The following is a 22,214-nucleotide window of genomic DNA, read 5'->3' as shown; positions in this document are numbered from 1 at the left end:
TAATTAACATGAGGGTGAAATACTAACATGGCTTCTGTTGCCAGCGGCCATGTTTAAATTCCTTTGGCGCCTCCCAACAAGCTGCTTGGCCTCTCTGTGTGTTACTAAAGTCCCTTTAAGGCAAGTTGGTTCACTCGGCAGCCATCTTGGTAATGTCCCCGAACAGCTATTTTCTGTGTAGGCAACAGGCATGCACACATAGCTCCTATTTACTTGAATGGGGAAAGGCAGCAAGCTCAAGATTATATACCAATATTATAATAAAATCTGATGGTTTCATGTTGCTTTTTAAGCTCAAATCCTGCAAATATATATATATATTGGGTTGGTTCATTTCAAGTGCATGTGCATTCTAGGATAAATAAACCAGCCACCATTTTAAGCTTTAAGATTTTATCAATTTTCTGGTGTTACGCATAACCAGAAGACCTTGTACAATATGGCTCCTCCTTCCTGAGGTTAAATTTAGTGCTCATGAAGTCACCGCCTCAGGGTTGTAGTGTCTGGGAATATGTAGAACTGTCTAGACGATGTGGCAGATGAAATTTCAGAGAAAGCCTCAAGGAAGCTCCCACAGCTTGGCTAGTGGGGAATTCCAATATACTCTGGGTTTCATTAAAGCCCATTTCCAGAGTAGCTATGTTTCATTACATGTTGAACCAGATGTCATCATCCAGTTCTTCTACAAACAGCCTGGATTAGATCCTACATCCAGCAGGAAAACAGAAGATCAGAGCTTGATGGATCGCTTTCATTTTAGCATCTCATAATTTTTCAACTGATTAGCATGTGAATGTAGCTTTTTTTTTTTTTTTTTTTTTTTGCGGATAAGCATGAACCAGATTTTTGTCACACTCATGCCTGTGGCACATACACATGTATTCTTTGTGTTCTGATTTGGGTTTTGCTTCTCATATCTGCTTTCTTTATTACAGGTAAATAATGCAACGGCAAGAGTAATGACAAACAAAAAAGTGGCCAACCCCTATACAAACGGTAAGACAAAAATATAATTCTACACTTAAAATGTGTGCATTTCATTGCATTAGAAAACAATATGTCAAAACAAGAAGTATATGGACAACAAAAAATATTTTTGGATCATGTTGCAATTTATTTTAACCAACTAGTCCTATAAAGTTAGTTCTCCTCAAATGATATCCTTCATCACAAATTTACCTATGAACTATAACTATAACAATGACATTTTTCACAACCATAAAGTCTTGAAGAGTAAAAAGAATTTTGAAGAGTATATCCTAGATAAATAATTTAAAACCAAAATCTTAATACTTAATCTGAATTTTGGACAGTATATCTATTTTTTTAAATAATTTAAACCCCAATTTTTTATTTATTTATGTTTATAAATGATCATATAAAATTATAATGTTTTCCCTTCAAAAAAAATAATAGTTTTTGTGGAATATTTTGGTTCTTTAAAAGAAATTACACTTGGTTTGATACTTTATCCAATCCAGTTCCAAGTTCCCAAATTATTTTTGGGCTGCGGTTTTAAGCTGCCATCGTGTATAATATGAATGATGCAATGTCTACTTTGTGTCCCACTAAAAAGGGATTATAGGTAAAGAGCGATCTCCTCCCCTACAGCTCTCCTTATGCTGTTCAGGAGCTCCTGGGGGAGAGCTTAGCTGAGAGCTGGCTCATTCAACACAGGGGTCTTGTTGGGGTCCTGAGCTCTTCCGCTGATGCTCATTTCCTCAGACTGCAATAGAGAGAGAAACAGAGAGGGGGAATGAAATAATCAAATATATCAGCAGCAGTGTAGACCCCCCAGCTCTACTTCAGTCACAGCCAATGGGGAGTGAGAGGAGGCTATTTTACAGCCCCCATCTATCACTGACAGCACACCGGACAGCACTCACTACTCTCTTGCTCTCTGTCTCTCATTCTCTCGCTCCCTTTCGCATCCTATATCGCTCGCATTCTTCCCAATGCCCTGATATTGCCGCCCCCTAACTCCCTCAACTTAATGTCACCTTAAATATTTTCCTGTCATATCACATCCCTTCCTCTCCCCCCTTCTTTTTGTTCTTCCCTCCGAATCTTATCCTCTTTATTCCTTATCTTTGAGTTAATAGGCGAAAGATCGAGAAACAAACACTCCACAGGTCACAGCGATAAGCATTCGGAGCTAATTCTCTCTTCCCCTGTGTATTCCTCTACAGGCTGGAAGCTGAATCCAGTGGTGGGAGCTGTCTATGGTCCTGAATTTTATGCAGGTAAACTGCATTTGAGTGTTGTGGTCACAGGGTCCCGCTCGGATACTTACTTTGATTTACTGTTCTTCAGATGTTCTTTGATTTCTAGATCAAATTTCGAGGCAAGGGCTTCAAAGAGACACTTAAGAAATGATTTTAAAACGACGCCCATTTCTCCCATCATCCACAGTGCACAATGCATTTGACAAAGCAATAATCAGCCAGGCCATCATTTCCCACTGAGATGAAACAGTGGCACGGGCTGTTTTCCGAACCACAGATTAGGAAGCGTCTTTGTTTGACTGACTTGTTGTCTGTCTTTGTGCTGTTGTTTTCCCTCTCGATCTTTGATTTCTTTATTGCCGTTGGTTCTTTGAGCCCTTTGCATCCTAATGAGGGGGAAATGGTATTACAGTATTTCATTTGGAAGAAGTGCTGAGCACATAGCAGCTCTTTAACGGCCTGCCTTTTTGCTCATTAGACTAAAATCTGTTCATTTCAGGACAGCTTTACAGCAAAACTCTAAATAACCATCGGTGACAGAAAGCAGTCATTTATCATTTTTATCTGACTTTTTTCCTCTCCCTCTCCCCCCTCCCTCCCTCCCTCGGTTCTGGCATGCATAAACGCACAACTGAACGCAGCCGTTACACGATTCCTCTCGATCGAATACGCACAATGTGCATATGTAGAGCGCATAAAAATGCAAATATGCTAAGCAATCCGATGCACGTAAAATGTTTATGCATGCTTTGACCCCAAGTATGCTCTGAAACATGCATGTGGTTCCTTCTCTAATCGCAACATATACACCCTCATGCCTCCCATCCGTACGTACACCTTCCCAAAACATCCCATCAAATCAGATTTATCGTGGTCCGGTGTTGTGCCGAATTTCGACTCCCTGCCAAATTATTACCCCCCTCGTTGAAGTCAGTACCTGATTGCCTAATCCAAACCCCACCCCTAATCCGAACTCCTCCCCCACAACTAATCCTAAACCTACCAATGCTAGGGGGGTCGAATAATTTTTATACTACCAATAATTTGGCGGGGGTCGAAATTCGGCACAACACCTGCACTTGGGGAGCCGGTGTTGCTTGATTTATTGGATGCTAATTTTTCAAGTCGTCTTAACATGCCTCTAAAGTTCGCCAAGCTTAAACGACACCATATGCCTCCTCTGTTCCCCAGAGGGCGACCGGTGGAGAAGATACAAAATGGAAATAAGATATAGATTTCGCTTACTAAATAAGGAACATTCCGGAATGGCCGAAATGGAAACGTGTTGCCCCTTGTTTCCCTCCCACCGTTCAAAAAAGGGAAGGGAAGCTTTCACGCGAAATAATTATGACTGCATTTAATGTACTTTGTTGGGGGAGGGGTGGCGCTGAAATCGGATGTAAAGGTGATTAATCACTGTTTATCAGTCCGAGTTTCTGTGCGGGAGATCAGCGGAATTGGGCACCATAAATCGTGCGCTGCTGACAGCGCACTCCGTCTCCATTCGTCCGGGTGCTACAGGTTTATTGTCCTCAAATCCCATTCAGGAGAATGACTGATGAGGGCCGCCGACTGCCTGCTTTTAACCTCTTCCAGGGAAGTCGGGCTTCTCTCTTCCCCGTAAGACTCCCTCCCTGGCTCTCATTTCTCTACTCCTCTAGCTTTTCACAGCCTTCTCTCGACATAAATCGCTAATTCTATTTCTCTCTTCATCTAAGCCTGGGGTGTTTTCCATCTGCCCTTTTCTTACTCACTCACTCTATCCTTAAATCTCAATATCTTCTGTCTTCCCTCGGTCTCTCTCTCTCCCTCAGGCTCTTAACTAGCGCTGGGTAGCCAAAGCTAAATTAGAGATGCAGACGCGAGGCTGAGGCGCTAGCCGTGCACGGGAAACTTAATTGTGTAATCCGGGGGTCGTTTTTCCCACCTCGCTCAATCCGTACAGGCGGCGTGGGCATGAAGGACGTGGGAAACATAATATTGATTGATTGACAGCTCTCTCAGCCAGTGAATTTGGTCCTTGGCAGCATGTTGAGACAAACACGGCCAATAAGATTAAAATGCAAAGTAGTTTTCAAGTTTTAAAAAATAGATGATAAAATATATTGAGTGATGTTTGGAAAGGGACGTTTGACTTCATGTGTGTCTGATCAATAAAAATCACTGGCTCAAAACATACTTTACGCAAGTACGTGAATGACAATTACATGCGTCATTCCATTCCAAAATGTGTCAATTGCAGATCAAAATGCAACACAAATATGCACTGTATTCTAAGTGTCGCCACAAGGGGGAGCTATAACAGGCATTAGTACAAACTGTACTCTTTTTCTTCTTGGTCTACTACTGTTAAATTTAGTTAAACTGATCATATTTTATAACTAGCTATCTCAAGTTTATTAGAGTGTCTAATGGAGTGCCAGAAATAGAGTCTGTGGGTAACACAAGCTCAAGATATTTTCACGTTTTATTCTACAACATAAAATACATCACCAGCTTTTACAATTCTTGAAAAAGGTGGTTGCTAGCAAGTGGCTAAATGTGACTACAGAGGTTGTTTGGGACATTAAACGTCATCATGCTGAACAGGAAAATTCATCTACTCACTGGTCCACTTTTGCAGCCTTGTTGTGTTTATACTCACACTCTTGCAAACTATTGTAACTCAAACTTTCCAACTTGCAGATTTGAAATCTTTTAAAGTTTGAAAGAGTTGTCGGAAGCTTAGTGGTGGTGACAGTGAAGACATTGCTACCGTGGTGTAGTTTGTTTATGCTATAGTCTAACTTTAGCTTTTTATTTGTGATTGTATTTGGGTTTTAAAATTCATTAACGTTGCATTCATTTGTGAAGATTATATTAATGAACAAAACGTGTACCTGACAATGGAAAAATCCTATTGGCTTTTTGTCGAGCGAACGTTTAAAGGTAACTTTAGCGGCCCTAGGTTTATTGCCAGAACAGCAACACAACAAATGTTACAAGTATAAAGTATATTCAAGCGTATATTCACATCTGTTGCCTTTTTGAGAGCGCGTAATGGTGCACCCATGTGTGTGCACTCCTTTAAAAGAGGTGCATTGTGGGCATTTTATGCTTTTTCAATTACAAAACCGCTCAAATAAATCTATAATTGAAATGAAGTAGTCTAATTACAATATTAGAAGTATCGGAGGGAGGAAAAAACTCCCTTTAATCTAGCAATGGTGTAATTTTCCTCATGATATGGGTTTATCGGTGGTCTGATTATCTAAAGACATTTCACAATAGCACGCAGTGTGAGAGAGGCCCTCATCCGGCGATTTCCAGTCGCACCGTATTAAAGGAGCCAGTCTTGCAGTAAATGAAAGAGACCTGAGGGGGTTGGGGATGTAATTGCCCCCACACCTCCATCCAAACAGCCCAATGGGACTCTTTCCAGCGCCAGAGATACCCCTGTGTAAACCCAGATAAATGCAGCAGTGTGCCAGCATCCTTATCGGTTTAAACTGTAGATGTGCAGATGTGAAGGGTTTTTGACCTTCTCTCATGTTAAAATAACAGGTTAGCACAAGGGCTTGCAAGTATTTATGCTCACACACACTTTTGCCTTTGTGTGTTTCATAGGCTTTATGGAGTGTCATAACTGGCTGGAATGATTTATGGCTTATTATTGAATCGGTGCTGCGTGCAGACCCATAGCTCATTATGAGATTACATTTATGTACGTCATGGCACACATAATGTACACACACACAAAATCAAAGAAAATATAAGAGCATTGTCCATGACTGGAATTCGGGATAAATTGACCATGGCCTGGTATATATCAGAGACGACCACTGTTTGGCATATTAACACCGACTCTATAGCTTAAAAGGGACAAATTAAAATGTCAACGGCTCCATGCTATATCAAAACGAAAGAGCAAACGCCTTACCTTCAGCCATCTGTCTTTCTTTTACGTCTGATGAAGGGCCGCGCCGTACCTCTCCGCCGCTGATTGGTGTGTCGCGTACAACAGATTTTATTGTTTGTTTGTTTGTTTGTCTGAGAGGAGATACAGGAGTCCAACGAAAATTACACCAGTACTTGCAAACCCCAGGGCCAAAAGTATGCTGAATGTGAATCGAAGAAGTCTTTACACCAAGGCAGTGTGCTAAATTTATAGACACACATATATGTGCTCAAAATAAACCCAGCTGACCTCATTAAAAGGGGTAACTTTGACACATATTGACTATTAACTGAGGGCTGCTTGGGTGATGCCTGTACAGTAATGATCAGGAGGAGGTGCAAGTTCTGTTTGGGGATATGAAATAAGTGAAGAGGGCTGTCCTGCTCCTCTGAGACACAGGATAGACAGTGATAGTGTATTCGGTGCATAAATGAGAAAGAGAGCTTTGTGGGCCGCACTGCTGGGCTGTGTTTTGCTTGCACAGTACTATGGGTAATTCTGGCTATGTCATTGACTCATCAGGGCCACACTCAGTGAAGGTTAAAGAGAGACTTGAGTGTAATATGCTCTTGCTTTTATTCTTTTCACACTTTTATTCATTTCCCTTATCGTCTTTTTCTCCTTTCCTTTTAATACAATTTGGGTGACTCTCACACTCATACCTGTCATGAACATGTCTGGGTCATATTTCTCAAAAAAAAAGAAAAGAAAAGAAAAAGGAACTGCACTCTTAGAACGTGCCAATAAACAGGATTACAGAGTAATGTTTTCATGTAATCCAACATCCAGCTCTTTCTCAGTCAGAGGTGAGCAGTTCCTGATATTATTTAGCATTTTGCTAAATTTTTGGGATCCTGCACCCATATTTATCAACTTATTGGTTTGTTTGGCTTTTTCTGTTTGCCTTAGGTCATATTTAACCCCAAAATAAAGAAATAAAAAATACATATTTTGCTTAAAGAAAACAAATCCTATATCATTAATATTATTTTAATCAAGACCCACAATTTTGGCATTTTCCTTCTGAATTCTTTATAATACCAGAAAATGCCACAATTGTGTATATAAAATATGTATATATGTTTACATTTTCACTATATGGTGGTCTGTAATTTAATTAAAAGAAAACAAAAATAATTGTATTACAGTAATGAAACTCATAATTGAGAACAATAGAAACTCGGTAAGTAAAAGAAATGATAAATACAGTAATGACAATTTTATTAGGAAAACAAATGTCATTGTTAATGACAATGCAAAATATAATATATAAAATGTTATGAGAAATTATAATATATTTTCTTTTAACTTTCCTTTTTTCTTCTTTTGACTTTGGGGTGAAATGAAATGTAGACTGATTTTTTTTGTTTATTTTTTTTACGTGTTCATACTTAGCCATCCGGTCAGATTAGAGTTTGCGAGATTGAGAAAGAGCTTTCCGTTTTAATGTTCAATATGCATCTAATGGACTGAGCTGCGGGCAGTCTGTGGGCGTCTGTGGCCGAGACTGTGTGAAATGTGACCTGGACATGTTTTCACCCATTTATTGTTACACACGCTGTTTCAAGTTTCATTCTGTCTCACTTTCACGTCCGTGTATCTTTTCTTAACATGCATAAAGCCTCAGTCTCTCTCTCAACTCTGCCACCTCTCCCAGTCTTGACCCTGAGTTGTCCCTGTTCTCCTCCAGGCTGGGTCTGGCCCCAGCGGTGGCGTGAGGCTGGGGAAGTGTGTGTGGGGGGAGAGAGATGAGGGATGGCGCCAGCCTGTGATTGCATCTCTAAACAATCCTCTCCATCTGCTCTCTCAACCCTGTGTGCCAGAACCTTGTGTCTCACCTACAACAACCTACCATCTCCCCTGCCTCGCACACACCCCTCCAGAGTGGGAGAGCAGCCAGACACACTCACACACACACCCCCACGCACAAGCGTTCAGAGATACCCACAATAGAGAGGCTTCCCCAGACAGGGTTTGCCTTACCATTTCGCTCTCTAAGATTAATGGTAAATATTCCACTGGAAAAAATCTGGAAAGTTTAGTTTAGTTTATTGCTTCTCAATTGGTGTGGCAGTTTATGCTCGAATGTACACTATAGAGGATTTCTCATGTCGTTTTTTCATGAGAAATCAATTGAGTCAGCAAATGGGATGCACAATGGTGGTGAGCCAATTTTGTACGTTTTTTTTTTTTTTTTACATTTTAATTGTGCATGCTTATTTATTTTTTATTTATTTTACATTTAGATTACCTTTGCCGTTATCTTATGCTCACAAAGGTTAAATTTCAAAAACACAAATATTAATATTTCACAAGATTTAAATGTAAAATTAAGCCTGTCTCTAAATTTTGTGATGCCTAAATTCACTAGCATAGCATTCACAGCGCATTTAAATTAATAGATTTTCATATTTAATATATAATTTAATATATTTTTGAATATTTTTAAGATTGATTATTTACAGATTATCTGCAATAACATGAATATAATTATTGGTGTTATCATATCAGACAGAATTTAAATATCAGTCCATCAGTTCCTCCACAAGCAACTTGGTGTTGATGTTGACAGACAGCCCAGAATTCCATATTGTACCTTTAATAAATATCACTTTTGAGTTTGAAGGACATTTTTGTTTTACGTTTGTACATATTTTGAAATGTATCGGGTTGCACACAAATCTGGGTCCTGAAGCAAAACAATTTGAGAATCACTGGCTGTAACATGCTGCCATGTTTGATGTTTTGTGCCAACATGACGCACCGGTTGACATCCGTCTGAGTTGTTTTAAAGCATCACATTTTAGGATGACAGTGTGTTGTCACACTACCGACTGAAAGCCGATTGGTGGTGACAGGTGCGCCTCTTAGAAGCAAAAGCTTATGTCACCACCTTTCTTCTCTCCTTTTTTCCAGTGACAGGCTTCCCCTATCCAACCACAGGGGCGACGGTGGCTTACAGGGGCGCCCACTTGAGAGGCAGAGGTCGTGCCGTCTACAACACGTTCCGTGCCGCGCCTCCACCCCCTCCCATTCCCGCTTATGGAGCGTGAGTAACCCTTCACCCAAAACATACACATACAGTCTCGACAAATAGCTCACCTTGTTTTTGTCCAAGCCTGAGGCCATTATTAGGTAAACCTCTGCACTTAAAAGCACTGTCATCAAAGGGTCATTTTCACATTATATGTGCTACAGCCTTAACCTGCAACATGACCGCTTGATGGCTATAAAGTGCGTTACACTCTAATGGCGTGCCCTACCAGTTTTCCCCAGTGACAAGACAGAGCAAAGCCCATTATAAAGCAACATTGTTTTCCTCTAAGCACAGAAAATGGCCGTCTTTCCAAATGTGCTCTATTTTTTTCCTTTCCTCACTGTCTGGAGTGCATTGTTTTGTCTGCTGAATGAATGCATCGCTGCATAATTTATTTCCTTCTCTGTACAGTGTGAGGAAACTCTGTGGACGTTCAGCACTGATGTGTTGTGTTTTGTTATTTCTTGTTGTGTTTTTGCAGTGTGGTTTACCAAGATGGCTTCTACGGTGCTGAGATCTATGTGAGTATACTAGGTTTTGCCCATTCTACTGCTATTTCCACTGTTTCTGTAAATTAAGGAAAGTTTGTATGCAACGTTGAGGACAGGGCGCTCACGTTCGCTGAGCCTAACCTGAGCAGCTGGTGCTGAATCTTTCATAAGGGCAAAGGTCAGCTCAGGTCACCACGTGCAAATCCACTAGGATGCCCGTTTGTGGTGTACTAAATATCTTTTTGGGTTCCTCTGTGCATTGCGCTACATGGAACAATGAAATCACATATCGCTAAACCATCTTCCTTTGAAGACTGTAGTTGATCTCAATGGATTGTATGATAATGCTAACATGTACAGTGTGGATTGAACCGAATACACCCCCCCCCCACGCACTTAACGTCTCATTCTTCCACATTTTATCTCCACTGCGGCCTGGTTTCGCTCTAAGTGGGAGGAAAATCACGCCGGATCAAGTTGATGAAGTCGACGTTACAGTGTTTTTGTTTTAATTTATGGCACGCGTTTGATCCGCCTTTCCCTCAGCTTCCATTAAAATACAGCCCAAAGGCCTCACTCTACAGCCCGAGATTGTGCCCAGGCCCTATTGTTTTTGACAGGCCGTCAGAACGTATTAGTGTGTCAGGTGATCAGAGAGCGTGCCTCCCTTTCCCAGGATTATTTCACTGCATGAAAAATGGAAATTAATTCAACATTTAGATCTGAAACAGGACAAATGAACATGGACGTAATTGTGATGCCTTTACCTGGCATGCACAATAGTATGTTTGCCACAGATAGATCACAGTTGAACGGATCTTGATGAATGCATGTAACTCGTGTTCACTTGCCATTGAAGTCAAAATCTTTCTCTACAGACTACCAGATTAACTTTTGAGTAGCCTGAAAGCAAGATGACTTATATAGGAATTGTTGTTTTCTCACTCTCATGTCGTTCCAAACGTGTATGCTGATTTTTAAATAAATCTTCTCTATATAACTTTTCCTCACACATACAATAACAGTTTATAGTGACCAGGCACTGTAAAGCTCTAAAAAAGCACTGTTAAAGTAGCATAAAGTAGTCCTTAAAGGTCCCGTTCTTCGTGATCCCATGTTTCAAACTTTAGTTAGTGTGTAATGTTGCTGTTAGAGCATTAATAATATCTGTAAAATTATAAAGCTCAAAGTTCAATGCCAAGCGAGATATTTTATTTAATAGAAGTCGTCTACATCGAACGGCCCGTTTGGACTACATCCCTCTACTTCCTTCTTTAATGACGTCAGTAGAACAGTTTTTTGACTAACCTCCACCCACAGGAATGCTCCCTCAACTCTACCGAAATTCGTTTATGTACTTGCGCACTTCTTATAACTTACTGTGTTTACTCAGCTCTTACGGTGATTTTCTGAAGTAAAACTGACGCTTTTTGTGTGATGTACAATAAACTTTATTAAACTCATCAGTATATGTTTGATCATCATTCGGACCTGGTCCGAAACAGCAGACTTGTAGGCTATTAACAAATAATGGATACATACAAGCAGATGACAAATACGTTATAATAACCGTAATTAAACTACTAAACTATACCTGTTCCATCTCTATACAGCACTCTGACTCTGTAGGCATTATTGTCCGACTCGAACTGAACACCGTTACTGAGAGTTTCTGATATTATCATCATTCCGTGAGATGAAATTGTCCTGAGAGACTGAGCGCGAGCTCATGAAGCTCCGCCCCCTGTGTCGTCCAGCAGCAGCTTATTTGCATTTAAAGGGCACACACTAAAACAGCGCGTTTTTCTGAGCCCCAAAAACTGACAATTTAAACATGCTGTAAAAAATGATCTGTTGGGTGTTTTGAGCTGAAACTTTACATACACACTCTGGGGACATCAGAGACTTATTTTACATCTTGTGAAAAGGGGCATAATACGGGACCTTTAAGATTCATGTTCAATATATATTAACTCAAATGATTGGGATCAAATGATTTTTTTTAAGAAATTAATACTTTTATTCCAACATTATTGGTCTTGTAGTGTCTCGTGACTTAATGATGTCAAGCTCGAGATTTTATGGTGCTTTTGTGACAGGCCGTGGTCATTATAAACTGTCATTGTATGGAAAAAAAAGAAATTTCACATCCACAAACAGCATACGTGTTTGGAAGGACGTGAAGGTGAGTAAATAATGACATAAATATGTGGTTTATCTATCCCTTTAAATCCATCTGTGTGGGGAGTTAAGAATCTGTAACTTCTACGGAATCCATGAACACACTTTTCTATGACCTAATTTTTTTTTAACTCCAGTAGCTAAACATTTGATCTTAGCAGAGAAGCATTGGACATTAATCCCGAGCTGAAAAATAAATGAGAGCATCTATAATTCAGCATGCAGTCCTGTATCTGCGATGCCTCAGTCCTGCACGCGCTCTGGCACCGCGATTATTCACATAATGTACCAGTGATGTCAGCGAGCTAAAATAACAAAGAGCGGAGCTGCGTTTCATTAAAGCAGACACTTCAATAAACACCCCAGCCACATAGATACTCGCTTGCAGCCAGCAAATACATTCCCTCTTGTTTAAAGCTTGGCATGTTTGTAGTGTAAGCGTTCACAAAACATCACCCGGAGATGACTAGCAGACAGCGTTCGGTTGTTGCAGCTAACCATCTCGACTAATGTCATCTGATGCCGCTTACAACTCGACTATTAATAGCTAGCTTGAACGGAGCAATTAATAGCTTTGTCAGATGTCATCTAATGCTTATACAAGCAATATTTAGTGTTGTCTTGTGCCGTTCTCCAGCCACAGATGAGCACGTTGTGTGTGTCAAGACCGCTCCCCTGGGCACCGAGCCAGGGGACTCGTATTGGCCAGCCACATTAATTAAAAGGCCCCTTCAATAGCTTCAGCCTTCAATAGCTTCAGCCAAATCTTCCATTTGGTTCATTCGCAGTAAGCAAACATTGACTGATTTTAATTGTTTATACCAGATTGCCACTTACCATGCTGATCGATAGTTGCCCTGCCATTTCAATTGATAGGATAGATGCGCTCCGGAAAGACAAGCCGTTGGTTGCACCACTATTGCTGCACTCAGCTTAGATAAGTGAAGACGCTCAGATGGTTCGCTTTCGGACTTGGGCTGTTAAGCATCTGTGCCGAGATCTATATGAAGAGCTAATGCAGTCAATCTGACAATTCCCCATTAAACAAAAAGGCTTCACAAAAAGCTGTATTGGCAAACTAAATACCACCTAAATCACTCAGCGCTGATTTTAGTGAGCATTGACAGGCCTTTTCAGCAGCACTCTTAAGGTTGTAACTGAGCTTTTGGGATTCACTGCATTGTTAATGTGTGAACAGTCCAGTTGTATTGTGGTTCTAAAATTTCATGTCACCGATGTCCTGCTGTTTGCATGTGTTTGACGGATGCCCTTATGTAATTGGCAGGGTGGCTATGCAGCATACAGATATGCCCAACCAGCCGCAGCAGCTGCAGCGGCCTACAGTGACAGGTAAGAGTCCAGCAGCACTTCCTGTTTCCTGTTTGGTGTTGTTGAGAGAAATTAAGGGCCAGATTTACTAAACTGGGCAAATTAGCGTGAGAGCGCAATTCCAAAAAAGCGCCAATGGGAGTGGAAAGTTCTGCAGCTAGCGTCTGCTTTTTTTAGGCGGTAAATAATGGCGTAAATACCAGTAAATTAATTAGCACAAACCTTAGTAAATCATGATTCATTTAAATTGCATATGCAATAATAATGTCCACGCCTTTTCAGCGCTAATTTTTCACTGCGTGTCTTTAGTAAATCTTAATAGTCGTTTTTTTACGCCAAATGAGGGTTTGCATTGGCTGTTAGTAAATCTGGCCCTATCAATTTTACAAAATGTATTTTTATGGCTGTCAAATTTAACATGTTAACTTGACATATTTAATCTTTGTTTGTTTTCACTTTTCTACCAAATCTGTTATCGTTTAATTCTGCTTTTAAAGATAGCCTTTGTTATAATTATTTAAGAATTTTAGATTTAGATATTTCTTTATACATAGTTATAAACAGCATAGTTACAATAGATGGTCTTTGGTGGTCTGTGGCATCAAAAACCCTTGAGATAAACTTTTTTAAAAAAAGCCTTTTTAATTACCCTGCCCCAACTTCCGGTTTCAATAGAAAATGTCAATACATCAAAATTTGCAATTGTGAAGCTACTTCATAGTGTCCTACGTCATTATTTGATAAATTACAATTAAAATAAAAAAATATCCTTCTCTGGTTTAAGAGAATAATCTTATCCATTGCAAGTTTTAACTGTATTTGAGCTCCGAAGTCCTTCTGGAAAAGGGTTTCCTCAGCTCTGAAAGTCCGGTTTGAGTTTACAGATCTGCTCTCTCATTAAACTGGCTTAAATGAGATCATTTAGACATCCCTTCCCTATCTTTGATACACTCTCACCCTTTAAACTTGAATTCAACCTGAATTTCTGTAACCACTTAGCTTACTCACTTCAGGCCACAGGGTTGAGTGTATGTGTGTGCGTGAAGACGAAGGTGGTGCAGGGTTGTCAGTAATTTATCCAGGACCTGTGGGGACCCTGTCAGGTTGGATCAGGCCAGGCACTGGTTTAATCTAGGCAAGATTGAGCGTGTCAGTGCCGATAAGGCACGGCCCTGCCTGCCAGCCTGAAGAGCCCAGATAATGTAAGATTTATCAGAGCCAAGCACAGATCCACATCAGAGCAGGTGACAAGACTGGCATTCCACCGCGCTTATTTCAGCCCCCTTCCTGCGTCCCCTCTTTCACTCCAGCTCTCTTTTTCTCTCTCCACCTCTTTCTGCATCACTTGTCGTTCAACTCCTTGCTTTCACATAAGCCAGCTCTGCGTTTTGCACTCTAATTTGATATGTCATGGCGAAGGGGGTTTAAAAGTGAGTGTTTAAATGTCACAGACTTTTGAACTAGCCTCTTTAAAGAGTGTTAATTCTGTCGTCATTTACTCTCATGACTTACTTTCTGCTGTGCAACATAAAAATATATTCTGAGATGTTTTTTTAACTGTTGTTGTCAATGCAATGAAAGTCAATGGGGTCCAAAACAGCATTAGGCCTTATTGACTTTCATTGTGTGGAAAAAAATTTTTTTCAAAATGTCTTTGTGTTCACACAAGAGAATAAAAGTCATACAGGTTTGGAATGGCAAATGAAAATTTGGTTTATCTCATGTTGTACCAAGCCTGTAGGACTTTTTCTTATGTTGAACATGAAAAGAAGATATTTTGAGAAACGTCCATACGAAAAAATTGTCTTTGTGTTCCAAAGAAGAAAGTAAGTCACAGAAGGGTTAGTAATTGAAGACAGAATTTTCATTTTGGGGTGAACCATCCCTTAATTATCGAGTGGAGACCATTTAAGGCGAGAAAAATCACCCTTTTTGAATATGGCTAGAACTAGCTATCCAGGTTACCTTAAAGAATGGGTAATTCCCGCTGCCTGGTTAAGATGCAGGTTAAGTAGCCTGCCCCGGCTGGAGTGTTACGGGGATTCCCAGCCGCCCTCGTCTGCACTGTCTGTCACAAGCAGTTAAAATCCCCTCCGCTCGGCTCTCTCACTCCACTGAGCTGGCCTGACCTTTGATGTTGTAATAATCCCGGACGACAAAAACCTGGTCAGATCCGATAGTATTTCCATATGTAATAGCATGTCTGGGCCCAGGATTTTCCCCCTCTCTCCTCTTTTCTCCTCTCTCAGTCTGTGCCCTCGGCACCCGGCTCGGCCTGCCTTATCTGCTCCCTGCAGGCCCTCATTTGCAAGCGTGTGTTTGTAGGGAAAGTCAACAAATGAAGAAGGGAAGTGTTGGGGGTTAATAATTAAATAAAGAAAGAAGTAAGGCCCATCTTGGAGGAATTAGTTCCAAATCGGTACCAATGAAAAGAGTCAGAGAACGCCGCCGCCGCCACCAGCCCTGTGCCTCTTTACAGAGCAGCCTGGGTAAACAAGAGAGGGCAAAGGAGCATGAAAAGGATAAAGAGAGCTGTGAACATAAAGTCTCTGCCTCCTTCGCTCGCTTTTTTAATGCACACGCACAACAACACAAAATCCAAAGTATCCATGCGTCTCTTTGCTTGCTGGGTCTTTCCTGTTCCGCAGTACCTTTAGAACTTTGTAACTTTTAAAATGTGAATTTGCTAATGTTGTATTTTAAGGAAGTAATTCTATAAAATGGTTTGCCATTCATTTTATGTATTTATTTAAATGTGATTATTTACACAGTAGCATGAAAAAAAACAGGATTCCTAACAGGATGGAAATAAAGAGTAAATGTTAGCCATTACTTAGTGAGGGATTAAGAGTTAGCTTACATGCAGTGTGTTTTTAAAATTTTATATTTTAACCAACTTTTAAGATTATCATACATATTTCTGAAGGATGATGTCATTAAGGAAGTGGCTTTTGTGAATTAAAGGTATTTTACAAATTCTAACATGGAAAGGGATATTGAGAACAAGAAAAACAATTACACCATGTTTTTTTTATTAGAGGAATGACGAAAATAAAGAAACACCTGTAAGATGTATTAATTTAAAAAAAATCAACTAACATGATTTTCTGACTTATGATGGTGACATTAAAATGTACTGTATGGTAGAAAGGATGCTGTTCATTTCTGTTTCCCGTTTCTACTTTTCTCTTTTCCACGTTTCTTTTCTGTGTCTTGTCCCTCTCTGACCAATATAATTTTTACCACATGCTCATAAGATAAAAATACTTTTACTCCAAAACAATAACAGAGCACCTATCACTTTTAACACACTCTTACCTTTATACCGTGTATTTATGGCAAGCCAGTGATTGCATTTTTATCAGACGGGAAGAAAGAGAGGGCAAGAGAGAGGGAGGAAGGGTGTAGTGATAATGGATCTAGTTCAAATGAACAGCATTCACTGGAGCATCCCATCTTCTCGAAGCTTCAATGCTCTCTCCGTTTCTTCCTTTCCCTGTAGCTATGGCAGAGTCTATGCAACAGCAGACCCTTATCACCACACGATTGGACCTGCAGCCACGTACAGCGTGGGCACTATGGTGAGTCATGAAACATTAATACATGTCCTAACGTTACACAGACCCGAGCACCCCAACAACATACAAGGCAGAGCCCAGTGCAACCGTAATAATGCTGATATATCTAATATATCGTTGTGCGTTCTGTTCAATTTATATGAATTATGAGTAGAATAATTGTAAATATTATGAAGCGAATATTAAATGAAGCATGTGCGGTGAGCTGGAGATATGTAGTTGGGGTGACTGAAGTCTTAAATATTGTACTTGAACATATTCAGGGTCCAAAATTACCGACCATAAATTTACAAGCCATACAGTTGTATTTTGCTTTATATACACATTTATATAGAACGCTAGATAGATAGATAGATAGATAGATAGATAGATAGATAGATAGATAGATAGATAGATAGATAGATAGATAGATAGATAGATAGATAGATAGATAGATAGATAGATAGATAGATAGATAGATAGATAGATAGATAGATAGATAGATAGATAGATAGATAGATAGATAGATAGATAGATAGATAGAAAACAAAAACAAAAATAATTAAAAATACATACAATGTAATTTTGTTCCTCATATTTTTGTTAGCTCTGGAGAACAAAAAAAAACAGCTAATTTTTACTGAGGAAAAAAAATTAAGACTATGCATAAGTCGCAAAAGATATTTTCTTTAGATGATAGTACCTTTATTTTAATCTCTCACTTCAGCTACATCAGCAATTATTCTTACAGATAAAACCATGTAATATTGCAACCGGCCAACTGACGAAGTGTTTTATTTACTCGCCGAAGCCATTCGTTCATGTGCTCACATTTGGCGCACGGAAAGTGTTAATTTTGGACCCTGTTTGCATCTGCATTAATAATGTCAGGAGTGTAGATATATGTTCACATATTCTGAGACTCATCAGCTGATATATGTGTATGTGACAGTTTTTCAAGATGGATCCTGAGCATTTTGTATCTCATTAAATGCAATGGGGTAACCCAGCATACTGACACTTGATTAGACCTTCCAAATGAGACGTTTTCCTTTGCATATCAGCATTCTCAATCTGATGTGGGGATCGTCGTCCTGTTAATGTTTGTTTTTAGCTAGCTTTTGCAGCTAACATCAAAGATGAAAAATTCTAAAACTCCTATCTGAACACAAAAAGAGAAAACTCTTTATGATTTGTTTTTTTTGCGGCTGTTGGTCGGGACTTTTCTCAAGATTAACGACCATCAAGCTCGTGCAGCAGCGTGCCGAGGGAGATTAAAGAAAAGGCGAGAGATAGAGGGAGGACGACAGGGAAAAAAGAAAGAGAAAAAAAAAAAAGATTCCATCGCATCCACCTCCCCCTGCCCATGAGGCTTATTGGACAAACACTCTGCCTAAGACAAATGACTGGAATTTACCAAGTCGACATCCGTGTGATTCTCAAAACCGTACTATTCCCCGGTGCAGCTGCTAGCTAAAAGCTTTCATTAATTAAGACCATTTTTTCCTCTTCATTTACTTAATTAAAACTGTGGCCTGTGTTGCTTTTTTGCCTCCTTTTTCCTTTCTTTTTTCAAATTTTCCTCCCTTTCTCAAGACTTCAATTTGCCACTTTAAGGCATAGCAAATATCCTCCGGCGCTCCTCCGGTCGAACGAGGGGTGCAGGGGGGCCGAGGTGAGCACTCAGAGTTCTCAGTCATGCCAGGACCGAACCGGTTGCGACTCAAATGAGCAGAACTCCTCTCAGTACTTGCACTGAGCCTGCTGAGAATGAAATGAATATCATTAAATCATATTTGACCAGCAGATCACAAGTTAAAAGTGTTTAATAATGAGCCCCTCAGAGGGTTAGAAAAAAGTTAGTTTGCTTTGCTCTCTGTTAGAACAGAATTCATTCCACGTTTAAGGCGTGTGTATTTTGCACGGGGTCGGAGCTGAGGAGAACGGCCCATAGAGCCTTTGAAGTTTTTTGTATTTGGCAAGAGTAGAGTGGGCACTACTGCAGTCCGGTTTAAGAGAGGTCTGAGAAAGCAGTGCATGTTAGATGTCTCCAGTCAGATCAACCTATGGGGCAGGCGGCCATGATGGAGAGGTTTGATAAAGAGCAGCTGATGAAATGCACCAGCAGGATTCGGCGGCCTGTTTCAGTCGCAACCCGGTTGAACCGTGAAACTCTGAACTCTGACACCGACCCGCCCTGAAATTCACACTCTAATTTCACTACAAAAGCAAAACGAGACGAAAGGGAAGAAAATTTCAAGAACTGTTCACCCCAAAGAATCTATTTAACACTGATTGGCTCCTTTTTGTTTTTTCATCTTTGATGTTGCAGGCTAGCCTTTACAGAGGAGGTTACAGTCGCTTCACACCCTACTAGAGAGAGAATCAATCCCCCGACCAAACAAACAAACAAACAAACAAACAAACAAAAGAAAGCAAACACAAACAAACAACCCACCCACCTCCACCTTCAAGGTTTGCAAAGCGCGAACCTTCCCCGAACAGTCACATTTGGTCTAAAGCTCTGCTTATCATCCTGCGGTTATCCAGCATTTCTGTTGCTTGGCTATTGATTTGGAATCTGTTTTGTTTGTATTGAAATGTGTGGTCCGGGAGGGGAGGGGCTGAGTGACAGAGAGGCGGGGGGCAGGGGGGGCTGTCCAATGAGTTTTCTCATTTAGTCGCGGTGTAGATTTATGGGCATGAGCTCAGCTGATTTATGTGGACAGGGAGTGGGCCAGGAAGTGAGTTTATTTGCCTGACTAAATGGCACAGCAATGAGCAACTTGAGCAAAACAACAGCAGCGCTAGACTCGCACACGTATATTTGCAGTCTTTGCATTAAAGGCCCCACTGAACACCCACTTATTAGAAGTGACGACGACTGCTATTCATTACAATGTGAAAAGAAAACCTCTAAGGTTTGCTTATGATATCTGTAAACTACTAATATAGCCTTACTATTTTTTTTCTCCAGTAAATATCAAAGGGGAACATTCATTTACAAATCTCTTATGGCGTCTATGATTGTTTACCAAAACTATATTGCAGTAGTGTTTAAAATGATAGTTAGCTACATGGACCCATCATGAAGATTTTCAAGTAATTCTCTGTCACTCACACCCTCTTTCACTTTGACATACTGTTATATAACTCAATGAATTTATTGTCTGTATGATTGCAACTATGTCATTTGGGGAGATTGATGTCAAGATTTTTTTAAAGTTTAGAAGAAAAAAAAAGTATTCTATTGCCACAGATGGACTTAAAATACATTTTATGGGAATATTATTTTGGTAGTTTTACATTTTTTCCACAAATTGTTAGGGGACAAGCACCGAAGGAGCCTAGGCACCTATTGTAATCATTGGCGTTCTTATTATTCTTCTGCTATTGAGTCTGTTGCAGCCCACAGAACCGCTTATGTAATTAAGCACATAGATAGAGGACAGTCTGTAATGTCACTGTAGTGATCCTCAAAAACTCTAGTGCCACCAACTGCCCAAAGTTGCACTCAAGTTTATGCTAATAACTTTTGAACTGTAAGGGCTAGAAACAAAATTCGTTTTTCATTTGATTCCTTGGCTCAAGACGATTCTATGACCGCCATTATGAACTCCTCCTAGACCGTTGCTCTGATTTTCACAGAAATTGAACCAGATCATCTATAGACCATGGCGACTAAAAGTTACAGTTAATTCGTCAAAGCGTTCTCAAATAACGTGCGTACAAATTTGATGAAGAGCATGTTAAAATGGATGTGAGGCTATATCTCTTCAGCGATTTTGCGAATTCGGACCAAACTTGGTGTGTGCTATGACAACCATGACCTAAGGTTACCTGCACAGTTTTGGCGCAGTGAAACCTAGTGGTCAGGAGATATGAAAAATGTATCTTTTTGCTTATAACTTCTGAACGGTTTAGCCAAAAATCACAAAACTGGTCTCTTTAGTTTCAGTGTGGCTGAGTCGAATAATACCTAATTTTCTCATATTGGCCTTAATGAAATTTCCAAAAATGCTAATAACTTTTAATTAATTAAGCCTATTGTAATGAAACTTCTTAATAGATTCCTTGGGTCATTCCCGAGAACATAGATACCAATTTTGCCATAGTCTGCATAACTTCCTGTCCGCCATTATGATTTTCTTTCAAAACCTACTTTTTCAAACTTCTCCTAGACCATTTGTCTGATTTTCACAAAAAAAACTCATCTGAAACATATCTTCAGACTGTGCCGCCAAAAAGTTGTTTCGTGTTTATACTCAAAACTGTTTTTGTATACCACTGCAAAAAATTTGAGGCATGACGCCAAAATGACTCTGTATCTGTATCTGCAGGCTATATCTCTGCAATGCTTTGGCATATTGACATCAAACTTTGTCTCACCTTACTCTGACCCCACCAAATCAATTTCATAACAGCTACTGGTCAAAAGTGATAAACCATTCAATCATATTACTAGGACTGTACTTATGATTTTTCAGCCATTTTGCCTAAATGGTTTGCCAGTTGGTCTGATGTTCCCAGTCGTGTTGGCATGCCTTATCGTGTTCTTTGTGCTTGGCCCCGATACTTGCTGCTTGCAGCTATATTTATTATTATTATTATTATCATTATTATGGTAACACTTTACAATAAGGTTTCGTTTGTTAACATTACTTAACTACATAAGTTAGCATGCACTAACAAATAATACTTCTACAGCATTTATTGATCTCTAATAATAATAATCTTAACATTTACTATTACATTTTTAGGATCGAAAGTTGTATCTGTTAATATTAGTCACTGCACTGTGAACTAAAATGAACAATAACTAAGGTTATTATATGATGTAAAAAATATATATTTCTCATCATTAGTTCATGTTAGTTAATTTAACTAATATTAAGAAATGAGAAAAACACTTGTAAAGTGTTACCATAATAATAATAATTTGGTTTTTATTTCAACAAAGCCATAAAATCAGCAAATATGGTTACATTTTCTCATACGCAAATCTACTTATTATTTACAGGCAATAAAAGCAAAATATCTAACAATGAAATAATCTTAGAGCATAGTACATGTATGATATAATGTTGATGTTTGCTTACAATTCATATTTTTAACTAAACCTGTGAGGTAAACTAAACCTGCCCGTTTCAAAGCAAAAGCAAATATTCATGAAGGAATGCCCTCAGCAAGGTTTCCTTCAGTTTTAATCTGTTAGATGTCACGTAAAGAGCATACACTTAATCAAGGCCGCTTCTGCTGCTCAGAAGGCATTCTGTAAATAAACATAGTGCGGTAATGTGGAAAGAGAGAACACTTCCCCACTACACGGTCTATTGCACCCTCTAGCTGATGAGATGTCCAGAATCCCACTGCAACAGAGATGACAGGGGGAGCAATTACTGCTCATTGCTGAAATCTCCATCACGCTTATGTTAAATGGAAGACGCAGTCCGCTTG

At 39.7% G+C, this 22,214-nt stretch overlaps 1 protein-coding gene across 2 annotated transcripts in view; it reads left to right on the top strand.

The window, feature by feature from the left end:
* The window catches only part of rbfox3a (RNA binding fox-1 homolog 3a), a gene marked incomplete at its 3' end in the record, with an annotated part of 283,492 nt that overhangs the window by 254,764 nt on the left and 6,514 nt on the right, over positions 1 to 22,214 (top strand). The window contains exons 8-14 of one of the 2 annotated variants that reach the window (XM_081392967.1): positions 936 to 996; positions 2,190 to 2,243; positions 9,079 to 9,211; positions 9,681 to 9,720; positions 13,157 to 13,221; positions 16,703 to 16,781; positions 19,090 to 19,134. In XM_081392967.1, coding sequence (XP_081249093.1) covers positions 936 to 996; positions 2,190 to 2,243; positions 9,079 to 9,211; positions 9,681 to 9,720; positions 13,157 to 13,221; positions 16,703 to 16,781; positions 19,090 to 19,134 — 477 coding nt within the window. Of the gene's footprint in view, positions 1 to 935; positions 997 to 2,189; positions 2,244 to 9,078; positions 9,212 to 9,680; positions 9,721 to 13,156; positions 13,222 to 16,702; positions 16,782 to 19,089; positions 19,135 to 22,214 lie in introns of those variants that run through there. The other variant, XM_081392968.1, reaches the window with a different exon arrangement.

The sequence above is a fragment of the Scardinius erythrophthalmus genome (assembly GCF_964197995.2).
Source record: "Scardinius erythrophthalmus genome assembly, chromosome: 18".
NCBI lineage: Eukaryota > Metazoa > Chordata > Actinopteri > Cypriniformes > Leuciscidae > Scardinius > Scardinius erythrophthalmus.
Note: the sequence above shows the minus strand (reverse complement) of the source record. Positions and strands in the feature narration are given on the sequence as shown.